This window comes from Pleurodeles waltl, chromosome 5, assembly GCF_031143425.1.
Source record: "Pleurodeles waltl isolate 20211129_DDA chromosome 5, aPleWal1.hap1.20221129, whole genome shotgun sequence".
NCBI lineage: Eukaryota > Metazoa > Chordata > Amphibia > Caudata > Salamandridae > Pleurodeles > Pleurodeles waltl.
The window spans coordinates 78,925,137-78,938,061 of record NC_090444.1 but is presented as its reverse complement, the minus strand read 5'-3'; the positions used below and the strand labels follow the sequence as shown (position 1 = coordinate 78,938,061).

The window sequence follows — 12,925 nt, the reverse complement described above, 5'->3', positions numbered from 1 at the left end:
CACTAAGAAAGAAAGTGGACTATTATGGTAATGTTCAGAGGGCGAGGCATTGACCCTATTCCAGACCCTATGTTCAGTGTGTTCTCCAATCTTCTTTCTTACAGAAATACCAGGGGATGTGAAAGCCTTGAGCGTGAAATCCATGCCTCTTCTGAGACCAAAGGCAGGCGAGGCGCTCTTAGCATCTGACAAAGAAGTCCTGGAGCAGGTATACAGCACAAGGGGATGAGATGGGGCTCTGTTAGGTTCACCACTGTAATTGTAAGCCTCCCTTAGGTCAATATTAATATTCAGAACCATGAAACACCCTGCCCATGTGCGGTCCCCACAACACTTTGGAAATTGAGAGAAAAAATGACTTCAGATTAAAAAAAAAAAAAAAAAAAAAAGCTTTATTTTTCTAATAGAAATGTATGAAATGAATATTTTAAAAAACGTTTTACGAAACACACAGCATCCCTGCTAACTAAACTGTTTTACATTTTCTTCCTTTAAAAGAAAAATGAGGGGCATCTTACATAGACATACATCACATGGAAGAAATCAGTACTCAGTGCCTGATGTGAGCCGGTGTTTGCTTGTAAGGGGCACCAATGCTCATTTTAGGGGACTGGCACTTATTTCTCTCCATCATACAATTCACGAGAGCAAGAGATGGAAAAACACACAAACTGGAAGGGAGGAAGAGAAAGACGGAAAACCTGCCACAAACGGAGAAAGCAGGAACCTGCAAGAGTGAGATAAAGAGGCAGGGATTGTGTGGTAGAGGATGAAAGAGGCCTGAGGTGGAGTCAGTCCCGCGTAGCCTAGTCATTCACTGCGCTGACATTATAGCACCGGCTGCTGGCACCTGAGCAGCACTTTGGGCACGGGCACTCATTATTTTACAAATTAAGCACTGTCTGCACATTCAGAGGGTGAGGAACTGCACATTCCCAACATACACCCCAGTGACTGTTGCCCCCTCAGTTCATTGTGATGGTCCCGTGAAAGATGCAGGGTCTAGGATGACCTGCTTCCGTCCCTGTAGCCCCATCTCATGAAAGAGAATGCACCCCAGTGACTGTTGCCCCCCTCAGCTCCTTGTGATGGTCCCCTGAAGGATGCAGGGTCTAGGATGACCTGCTTCCGTCCCTGTAGCTCCGTCTCAGGACCAGGACCCTGTATCCCAGACCAGGACCCTCTGTCTGCTTACAAAAACTAGCTCTCTCTAGTGTTACATTATAATGTTATACATTTTTACAGAGTGCAACTATTCAGAATAAGCACCCTAATATCTTTTACACACTAGTATGCTACTGCATTGACAAGTTTAATATAGCCTTAGAATCCGCCGTAGCGGGCTCTACCGTCTATTAGAACATTGGAATGCTGGAAGCTCCATTGAAAACAATGGAGTGCTGCGGGCTTTTACTGGCTGGTAGAGCCCGCTACGGTGGGTTCTAAGGCTATATTAAAGGCCTGCTCCCGCGGCGAAGGCATTTAACAAGGGAAAGGGCCTTTAATAGTCGGTAGAGCCCGCTACAGCGGGTTCTAAGGCTCTTAGAACATTCTGCCACTCAGGGCAGAATGTTCTATTTAAAAAAACAAATTGCTCATGGGGCCCGAGGAGATTAAAATCCCCTTGGGCTCCATGAGGCTTTGTTCACAGCTCCTGCTGTGAACAAAGCGAACATTGGAATGTTGGCGCTGCGGGCCTTTACCGGCCAGTAAAAGCCCGCAGCACTCCATTGTTTTCAATGGAGCTGCCAACTTCCAATGTTCTAATCATTTTTATGGACCTCTTTAATGCACAAGGAGTTAGCCTTGCGAGGTATTTCAATCCTGAAGAAACCATTCTGTCTGTGGCTATGGGAAGCAGCCTGGTCTGCCCATGTCATAGTTGTTATTTAAATGATGCCCAAACGAGCTAATCAAACACTTTTCCAGACTTTTTACATACAAATTAAGTTAAGATGAGCCATTACTTAATGGCTGGATAATGTTCAACACACAGGTGTATCACGTGAGATACCATCAGGCATTATTAAAGGGACCTTATGCACCCAACAATAGAGAAACCTACAAGGGGTGACCGAGACTCGTCACACTTGGACTTCTGTGACGAGGCTGAAGAAAAGATTACAAGATGGGAAGCACCATAGTGGTCATATGGCTGTGATCTGCAACCACATTCTCCTGGAGCAGGTTTACTCTAGCACAATGATACCAGGATCCACATCTGCATCTGCCTGTTCATGCTTAAAGACTATTCTGAATTCCAGCACCGCGTGGCAGGAGAATGCAAAGTGGGTCGATCTGGGATAGGTGCGAAGCTGCAAACCCAATATTACAGGTAAGTAGCTTCTCGTAGTATCCACCTTACACTACCATTGCGTCCAGTGTTGAAGGCTTCTCTTTCCAATGTATTTCACACTCTTGTCCCCAGGCAGAGGCAAAATTTTAGAGACCTGCCGGATTTCTGTGTGCTTTTATTCCAACTGTATAGCATTTTGACAAAGGCCCTTCTGGGCTTCATAATACCCATTTTGGATACACCTAGTGTTAACAACTTTGCATATTAGAATTAAACTTTTTACATCATTCCACTAGCTTTGTAGCATCAGTAACTTTTATCTTTTGTTCCAGCAGTGCTCTGAGGTTTGTGTGGAGCCCTCCCAGATCTGTACCTATCAGGCCATCCTGTCCTTTTGTGCAGAGGCGTGACAGATGTTCAGCCATCTAAACAACATCAAGCACAGTCTACCTGTAACCCAATATGGACTGGTCTCCGCCTTTACTATATAATTTGTTATTACATATCAGTGGAAAACATCAGAGTTTTTCTCATTGCTTTCTTTTCTACCAGACAGAAGACTCCTTTAAGCATTATGGATTGCACTCACTGCACAAACTGAGATATCATCTAGAGCTGAACTTATTGGTGTACAATATTGGACACTCTCTTCAGAATTCCACCCATGTTTAAGACTCATAAAGATGACCTTGAGTTACCGTGTACCCTCCAAAATACTGATTAACAGACATTATGAGGATAGAACACTTGCCTCTTGCCCCTATACAGCCTGGATGAAAACATCTCACATGTGGTCTCTCCAGCACCGATGCATTGGTTCCATGCCTCTAGACACTTTTTTCCCCCAACATGGAGACGTAGTTGTCCTACACTGAAAAAAGTAGTGTTTACTCCCAGCACTGAACCATTTAATGCCCTCACCAGTGATGGTTAACTTGCTTCTCAACAGCACAAACTTAGCAACTATGTATGCCTGCTTAGGACACTCTGCACCAACCTTTCAATGAGTCACACTAGTGGATGGTATGTTGGGCTAGTCCAAGCCTATCAGACACAATTGAAAACAAAATACACAGTGGTTTATGTAATACTAAATTTTGAAACATCTAGGACATAGATAGGCAAACTGGACACCAGACCACTGTAAGGACAAGATCACCCATGTGATCCAAGCACAGGCACAAAGATGCATTTACTCATTGCTGCCACTATACACTCCCACACAGAAAACACACACCCAACACACACACACACACCCAACACCATCCCATTACGATGAACATCACCCCATCTTCCCTACAACAAGCATCACCATCGTTTTTCCAGTTTGGGGTCTAAGCTGGAAGATGGCACTTCAAAATGATGCAAAGGAAATGCAAAAAAGATACCAAAGTCTTATGAAGTGCCCTTTTTCTTACAGTGGCTATAGCCAAAGTCATTGTATTTTAGTGGCTTGGTTTGCAAGCCTTACATTAAAAGATGTAAAATGGTGAATCCATCAGTGGACGGGATGCAGCAGAAAAAACGCATTGCTGGATCGAGACAGGATATTGTTTCCTGAAACGCATCCAAAATCTTATGTGGAAATAACAGGGAGCATATACAAATATAATTTAAGTGTATTATTTTCAGACTTTAGTCTTGTACATTCAGGTGTCACTCTTCTTTGAGCACCACCATGCTGTGCATCCTGGGCCGCAATGAACGGTGCAGACTTGGACACACACTATGGGGCATCCTTTGAGTATTACAAAAGTATTACTGAAGCAGATATATTGACACCCACACGTGATAAGCTGTTAGTGCCTTTGTGAATATAACATTTTTGTTAATTACCTTTAACACAAGTTCGCTTTCCACAGACGTTTAGGAATATTACAAAATAAAGTTGTAGGAAGTTGGCTCTGTATGTACTATTTCAAAGTAAGGAATAGTATGCACAGAGTCCAAGGGTTCCCCTTAGAGGTAAGATAGTGGCAAAAAGAGATAATACTAATGCTCTATTTTGTGGTAGTGTGGTCGAGCAATAGGCTTATCCAAGGAGTAGTGTTAAGCATTTGTTGTACATACACATAGACAATAAATGAGGTACACACACTCAGAGACAAATCCAGCCAATAGGTTTTGTTATAGAAAAATATCTTTTCTTAGTTTATTTTAAGAACCACAGGTTCAAATTTAACATGTAATATCTTGTTTGAAAGGTATTGCAGGTAAGTACATTAGGAACTTTGAATCATTTCAATTGCATGTATACTTTTCAAGTTATTGACAAATAGCTACTTTAAAAGTGGACACAGTGCAATTTTCACAGTTCCTGGGGGAGGTAAGTTTTTGTTAGTTTTACCAGGTAAGTAAGACACTTACAGGGTTCAGTTCTTGGTCCAAGGTAGCCCACCGTTGGGGGTTCAGAGCAACCCCAAAGTCACCACACCAGCAGCTCAGGGCCGGTCAGGTGCAGAGTTCAAAGTGGTGCCCAAAACACATAGGCTAGAATGGAGAGAAGGGGGTGCCCCGGTTCCGGTCTGCTTGCAGGTAAGTACCCGCGTCTTCGGAGGGCAGACCAGGGGGGTTTTGTAGGGCACCGGGGGGGACACAAGCCCACACAGAAATTTCACCCTCAGCGGCGCGGGGGCGGCCGGGTGCAGTGTAGAAACAAGCGTCGGGTTCGCAATGGAAGTCAATGGGAGATCTAGGGATCTCTTCAGCGCTGCAGGCAGGCAAGGGGGGGGTTCCTCGGGGAAACCTCCACTTGGTCAAGGGAGAGGGACTCCTGGGGGTCACTCCTCCAGTGAAAGTCCGGTCCTTCAGGTCCTGGGGGCTGCGGGTGCAGGGTCTCTCCCAGGTGTCGGGACTTAGGATTCAAAGAGTCGCGGTCAGGGGAAGCCTCGGGATTCCCTCTGCAGGCGGCGCTGTGGGGGCTCAGGGGGGACAGGTTTTTGTACTCACAGTCTTAGAGTAGTCCTGGGGTCCCTCCTGAGGTGTTGGATCTCCACCAGCCGAGTCTGGGTCGCCGGGTGCAGTGTTGCAAGTCTCACGCTTCTTGCGGGGAGCTTGCAGGGTTCTTTAAAGCTGCTGGAAACAAAGTTGCAGCTTTTCTTGGAGCAGGTCCGCTGTCCTCGGGAGTTTCTTGTCTTTTCGAAGCAGGGGCAGTCCTCAGAGGATGTCGAGGTCGCTGGTCCCTTTGGAAGGCGTCGCTGGAGCAGGATCTTTGGAAGGCAGGAGACAGGCCGGTGAGTTTCTGGAGCCAAGGCAGTTGTCGTCTTCTGATCTTCCTCTGCAGGGGTTTTTCAGCTAGGCAATCCTTCTTCTTGTAGTTTCAGGAAATCTAATTTTCTAGGGTTCAGGGTAGCCCTTAAATACTAAATTTAAGGGCGTGTTTAGGTCTGGGGGGTTAGTAGCCAATGGCTACTAGCCCTGAGGGTGGGTACACCCTCTTTGTGCCTCCTCCCAAGGGGAGGGGGTCACAATCCTAACCCTATTGGGGGAATCCTCCATCTGCAAGATGGAGGATTTCTAAAAGTCAGAGTCACCTCAGCTCAGGACACCTTAGGGGCTGTCCTGACTGGCCAGTGACTCCTCCTTGTTGCTTTCTTTGTTCCCTCCAGCCTTGCCGCCAAAAGTGGGGGCCGTGGCCGGAGGGGGCGGGCAACTCCACTAAGCTGGAGTGCCCTGCTGGGCTGTGACAAAGGGGTGAGCCTTTGAGGCTCACCGCCAGGTGTCACAGCTCCTGCCTGGGGGAGGTGTTAGCATCTCCACCCAGTGCAGGCTTTGTTACTGGCCTCAGAGTGACAAAGGCACTCTCCCCATGGGGCCAGCAACATGTCTCTGGTGTGGCAGGCTGCTGGAACTAGTCAGCCTAGACAGACAGTCGGTTAAGTTTCAGGGGGCACCTCTAAGGTGCCCTCTGGGGTGTGTTTTGCAATAAAATGTACACTGGCATCAGTGTGCATTTATTGTGCTGAGAAGTTTGATATCAAACTTCCCAGTTTTCAGTGTAGCCATTATGGTGCTGTGGAGTTCGTGTAAAACAGACTCCCAGACCATATACTCTTATGGCTACCCTGCACTTACAATGTCTAAGGTTTTGTTTAGACACTGTAGGGGCACAGTGCTCATGCACTGGTACCCTCACCTATGGTATAGTGCACCCTGCCTTAGGGCTGTAAGGCCTGCTAGAGGGGTGTCTTACCTATACTGCATAGGCAGTGAGAGGCTGGCATGGCACCCTGAGGGGAGTGCCATGTCGACTTACTCATTTTGTTCTCACTAGCACACACAGGCTTGTAAGCAGTGTGTCTGTGCTGAGTGAGGGGTCTCTAGGGTGGCATAAGACATGCTGCAGCCCTTAGAGACCTTTCTTGGCATCAGGGCCCTTGGTACTAGAAGTACCAGTTACAAGGGACTTATCTGAAGGCCAGGGTGTGCCAATTGTGGATACAATGGTACATTTTAGGTGAAGGAACACTGGTGCTGGGGCCTGGTTAGCAGGGTCCCAGCACACTTCTCAGTCAAGTCAGCATCAGTATCAGGCAAAAAGTGGGGGGTAACTGCAACAGGGAGCCATTTCTTTACAAAAGTGAAGGACCAACCTATAGGAAAAAGTTGACTGTAAATGTGCTCTGTCATGAAGGATATCAGATGGTGCGGGAAGCCGGCATAGGCTAAGGATATCAGATGGCCAGGAAAGCCGACATAGGCTAAGGATATCAGATGGTCAGGGAAGCCGACATAGGCTTAAGGATATCAGATGGTCAGGGAAGCAGACATAGGCTAAGGATATCAGATGGTCAGGGAAGCCGACATAGCCTAAGGATATCAGATGGTCAGGGAAGCCGACATAGCCTAAGGATATCAGATGGTCAGGGAAGCCGACATAGGATAAGTGCTAGGCACTGAAACTTCTGGAAGCAGAGGTTTCTTTGTAGCATTATCTGTTACTTTCCAGTTTTACATCTGTATCTTAAGGATCATCATCATGCAAGGGCTAACTGCAGCGAGCTGTCCTTGTGCCCAGTGACACTGCAGCTGACACGCCTAGTCCTTGCTGACCATTGCCTACTGATGGAAGAAACCCGCCGTCTGTATCCTTCAAGGCCCTGTTGGATCCACTTTGCCTTTGCACTTTGCCTACAGTCCATGTCTGGTTTGCTGCTGGAATGTGCAGACCTCACTAAATCATTTCTCTCCGGTTATTCTACAACAGCAGGGACAACTGCACTCTTTGTTTCTTCACCCCTAGGCACATTACTTGTGCATTATTTTGTTGTTGTTTTAAGGTCAGTAATTTTAAAATGTTTCTTGAAGACTTTGCGAGAGGACATGGGCTTCATTTTTATTTCCCTTTTAATACTGTTATTGCTTGTGGTCAACTGGAAGAATATTAAATCAAAATAAATTTAGATGTGTTTTTAATTTATATGTTGCTGATTGTGTGCATGGTGTTGTTGGTCTCTTGTCTTTACCCACTTCTCTTGCCAGGTATTTTACCAGTTTTACAGTTCAAGATTAAAAAAGCCACAATAATTTACAAATATGTAAATGGATGTTTTGATGTGTTGTTTAATCGATATTACAATGTTTTGTTTGACTGTGTAATTTTGTATGAAGAATACACTTACAAATAAAAGTGTGCAAAGTTGTACATTATTCCCTGTGTTTCTGGTTTCATTAGTTTAGTGTTTGAACATTTGCTGCATTTTCCACTCTGATGTGCTGCTACTTTCTGACCTCACACAGGGCAGTGCTTCTCCACTACACACAGCATTGGTAATGCTCTTTGAGCTTGGTGACTCAGTCATATCACTATATGGTTTTCTGTAGGTGGATGCAAGCCTGCATGACTGGCAGGAGAAGTGTGTGCATGAAGTGTGTACTGTGTACAAAGGGTTAGGCATGGAGAGTGAACTACAGAGGTGTACAAGTGGGGATGCCTTAGCTGAGAAATAGGGTGCTCTCATCATATTGCACTGGACTTGTTGATACAATAAAGTCTACTAGTGTTGTACAGAATGTTAGATGAAATGTCCCACATTTTAAATGTGGGACCAGACCCCCAATCAACACCTGGAAAACTGTCACACATGCCCTTGTCACAAGCAAGCTGGACTACAGGACAGGAACACCCTGTATGCCAGGATCAACAACAAACTCCCCAGAAGGTTGCTGACCACTCAGAACTCGGCACCCGAATCACTGTTAGCCCCCACGCTGCAGTCACATCACACCTGAAAGAGCTCCACTGGCTCCCCAGAAACAAGCGAGCACAACGAAAACTCATCATCCACGCTTCCAAGGTACTACATAACACTGGACGAGCAAATCTCAACAATCACATCTACTTCACAAACTTCCCAGACACCTCCACTTGTCTGGATTCCTTATTGCTCACATCCAACGCATGTGGAAAACCAGGAAAGCATTCTCCTGAAGCATGGAACAACCTGGCACTACACATTTGCGCATCCTCTCTTCTTGAATTCCACAAGAAGCCGAAGACCTGGCTTTTCATGTAGTCCCACTAGGTCCTAATTTTGGTTAAACTCTTACTTGCTCAGCACCAGGCTACCCTCCTGGGTGATAGTGTGCTCTACAAATCTGCATCATATAACTCACTTTTGGGTTTTTCATGAGTGCTACACGAAGCATTCTCTGCGGCTCTGCATCGTTGCACACTGTGGCATGTGCTTGGAATACTCAACTGCGGGGTTCTTAGGTCCAGGTAAAGTGCTCTTCACACCCCTCACTACTGTACTTGACCCAGCCCATGTCCTTGCTATACCCAGTACTCACTTGCTTCCTGGCAAAGTTTGCTCAACATAAAACCCACTATGTGCACATGTACAAGCAAACAAGCTACTCGACACGATTGTGCAATATTTTTAGCTTGATACTGAGAAAAGATAGTATGATTGAGTGAAAAGGCTGGCAGAACTGGGGATGCCTTACTAAGGTGATGTTACAGCCGGATATCCACCACAAGGTGTACAGGAAAGGCGAGACAAGACGAGTACTGCCTGTGTAAAATGTACTGGAAAAGTGCAGCAGTGCAATTGCTAACTGTGAAGGTGTACTGGGTGATGGCACAGCTACTGATTGTGCAAGATGTCCTGAAAAAATGTGTCAAGACATGTAGTGACAGTGCAATAATACCTGAGCTATTGCCTCCACACGGGCGTCCAGGAAACTTATAACCAGAAGCATTGCCTGCTTGAGGTGTACAGGAAAAAAATGACGGGACAAATACTGCCTGCATAATATGAACAAGAACAATTTAGCAAATGGTGTTTACACAAGGTGTAGAGGAATATTGAGCTACTATGTACTGCCAGCTTAGGCATACAGAAGTAGTCTTAGTAGCATCCCCATCATTAGTGCTAACGGTGGCATTGAAGTAAGAACCTTATGATTCATTAAGTGTACATAAACCATGAGAATACTGAAAACAATGTGTAACAGCAGCTGTACTACTTTGTCCCTCTCACCACCTGTCTCCCTCCCCACTGTCGCTCTCTTGAGCCTCCATTACTTATGCAAAATGGTGTACTGGCAACAACGTTATCCTGCCAGCAGCAGGTGTACATAACCAGTGTGATTGCTGCAGTAATAGGTAAGTAAGTTGTAGAGTAAGTAAGATGACAGCTGTACTAGAGATTATTCGGAGATAATACCGGTGTTTAACTTGAGCCGGTGTTTTCCAGTGCTCAGCACCGGCACTTAATTGTCAACAATGGCACTTATGACAGCTGCCACATGGTGGTGCTGTGTGTCTAATTTGAAGATGAGCAGAACAACGGTTGTTTATTATTTCAATATGCAATAAAAACAACTAATATCTGCCATACAAGGCATTCTTATAACTTTGGAATCTCGAACAGCCTTGGATGTCACACTTCTAGGAGGGAGGTTGTTAGTACTTGTGTGGGTACTATCACTGGCAGCGCTAACAGTGGCAATGGGTGGTGCAAACTCTGGTAGACGCCTGATAAAAGCCTTTGCACTTTTTTTTTTTTCAACAAATTGAACACTGAATAATGCCCTACATGCTTCCTGTTCAAGATAAACAAACAGTGCTCGGTGGTACATGCACAAAAGGCAGCTGGTGCGACTAGTTTTGTGGAAGCAGCAAAGCTACACAAACCGGATTTGTAAAACTGTGAGACAGGAGGATTACATAGATCGTGTGTGTCAAGAAACAGTGGTTTGCAAAAATACAGTAAGGAACTTAAATTGGTGTCTAAAATGAAATACACCTTTTTTGGTGTAATTTTCTCACTTTTGTCCCCATTTCGCATCTTTCTCTCCACATGCTGAGAACTTTAGAGTCATAAAAAGTGTCCATCGTATGTTCTGCTCATGACATTAGGGTGTAGAATTCTTCCTCGCCTGACCCCCATTTTGTTCTGTGAGCTGCTGTAGGTGACAGGATTCCCTGTAAAATAGTAATTTGGTGCTGTGTCAGGTAAAGTAGTTTTAATGTGAAAACGTAGGTTCCTTCCTGATAGCAACGTCACAAAGCAGTAGGGTTTGCTTCAGTGTGTGTGTTGAGTATTGATACAGTACCAAACCTTAAAGTAAGGAAACCATTATGTAAAATTCCCAAACCACTTCAGTAAAAAAATAATTTTATTACTACAAGACAAAAACACCAATAAATGGGTGAAGGAATCAGAAGCTATAAATGTTTGAAGAAAATATCAAACCAGGTCCCCCTGAATAAATGGAATGCAAAGGTAACTGCAGCTACGTCTGCATTTCCGAAGGTGATCAGCAGAGGGCGTGCTTCCACTAACAAACTGCACAGTCTTGCAGAGTCTGTGAGTGCAGGAGTTCTTTCAATAACCTTCCAGATGGGAACATTCATTTGCTCCCACACTTATGAGGTTGCCTTTGATCTTCCTTTTAGCCTCCCGAGAAGTTTCCAATTTAGAAGGGATAACCTTTCTGCTACCAGAGCTCAGATAGTAGGAGGCAAACTCAACCAAAGGTCCCCATTCCTATTGGCGTGTTAGTTCTGCTCTAAAGATGCTCTTATCATGATTTATGTCCGAACCCAGCAGGGAGCCAGTTTATCTGCTCCTTTAGAAGCACTTCCTGGTTTTGGGAACACAGGCTTCAGGACGACGTAGACATAAAGTTCTTCATCCTCTGATCTTCTCCAAATCCAGTTTTGATTGAAAGAGCTGGGAGAGGGAAGGACAAGTTACTTACCTTCAATAACAGCTTTTCAGGGAGAAACTGTCACCACGGATTCCTGACTTTGTTGATACCTGCCAACCCCCCTGATGCTAAACTGGATCTGCAGAATTTTGATAGCAATTCTATTGTGTATTGGTAGTTGGCATAGATCCACCCTCCCACAAATGTGACATCGGCCACTATATCTTTACCACTTCCATGCTCTGAAGTCAGTTTCTTTTTGATCTCTGTCCGTGCCGTCGGACACAGAGCCCATATGAACCAGACTATGCAAGTGTGCAGATCTCCAGCTGGGATCTTATTAATGGACTGTATGAGCCCATTCCACAGGAGGAGGAGGAGAGGGATTTATGGTTAGATAGAATCTCTACTAGAAAAGGTGTAATTGAAGGTAAGTAACTTGTTCTTTTGATAGAGACTTCTAACCACTGATTCCTCACCTTGTGAATGAATACGAAAGCGGTAGCTCCCCAGTTAGTGGGTCTGGAAATCCAGCAGGACACATCAGACCAAGTGCCCATCCCGCCAGACATGGGTGTTGAGGCAATAGTGCTTTGTGCATGTTTGGAGGGATGTAGCAGCCTGGCAAATTCCCAAGAGTGGCACACTGCATGCCAGCGCAGTAGTAGCAGCCTTTATTCTTGTGGAATCATTGCACAAGCTTTCTGGGAGCTACTTCTTAACAAGCCCATAGCAGATCTTTATACATAAAACAGTTCATTGAGAGATGGTTCTCTTTTGCACCTATTTCCCTTTTTTTTTTTTTTGAGCTGGAGAAGCCCACAAACAGTTGAACGTTCAAATGATTGCCCTCAGGGTCAAGATGGTGGAGCCGTCCCTCCTTAAATGGAAGAAGTGGAGCATAGAAAGCCGCTAAGGTGATGGTTTGCCTGATGTGGAAAGGCGTAACTAACTTGGGCAATAATGCCACTTATCAGGAAAACCAATTTGCCTGAAAAGAACACTGTGTATGGCTGTTGGACGGACAGGACCTGGAATTTACTCACTCTTCTTGCAGAAGTAATGGAAATGAGGAACACCATCTTGACGGTTAACAGCCATAGAGGACAGTTGCACATTGGTTTGGAGGGACATCAGGTAGGTGACAACCAAAATGAAGACCCCGGTGCAAAACCTCAAAAGGTGTTGGCAGGAACATGTGGGTCAGCCCTTTCAAGAAACACATCAGATTGGTTGTTTGAAAAGTATTGGCTGATCCAGTAATCATAAAAAGGCAGAAAGGGCCGAAAAATAATCCGTAAGTGTTGCCACAGCATGGCCTTGCTGGGCTAAAGACAGACAAAGCAACAAGTTGTCAGACAACTTCACATTCAACGGTTGGATGTTACAGGGAAAAACCAGGCAATAAGCTTCTCCCAGCATCCTGCATATACCATTTTGGTGGACAGATGCCTGGCTGACAAAATTACT

The 12,925-nt window shown here is 45.2% G+C and overlaps 1 protein-coding gene across 6 annotated transcripts in view; it reads left to right on the top strand.

Annotated features, from left to right (window-relative positions):
• Window positions 1–4,332, top strand: part of AGBL5 (AGBL carboxypeptidase 5) — a 358,598-nt gene extending 354,266 nt beyond the window's left edge. For 4 of the 6 annotated variants that reach the window (XM_069233618.1, XM_069233616.1, XM_069233619.1 and 1 more), the window contains 2 exons: window positions 105–208; window positions 2,629–4,332. In XM_069233618.1, coding sequence (XP_069089719.1) covers window positions 105–208; window positions 2,629–2,706 — 182 coding nt within the window. In that variant the 3' untranslated portion in view covers window positions 2,707–4,332. The remainder of the gene's footprint in view (window positions 1–104; window positions 209–2,628) is intronic. The other 2 variants (XM_069233620.1, XM_069233621.1) reach the window with 2 other exon arrangements.
• Window positions 4,333–12,925: the final 8,593 nt, after the last annotated feature.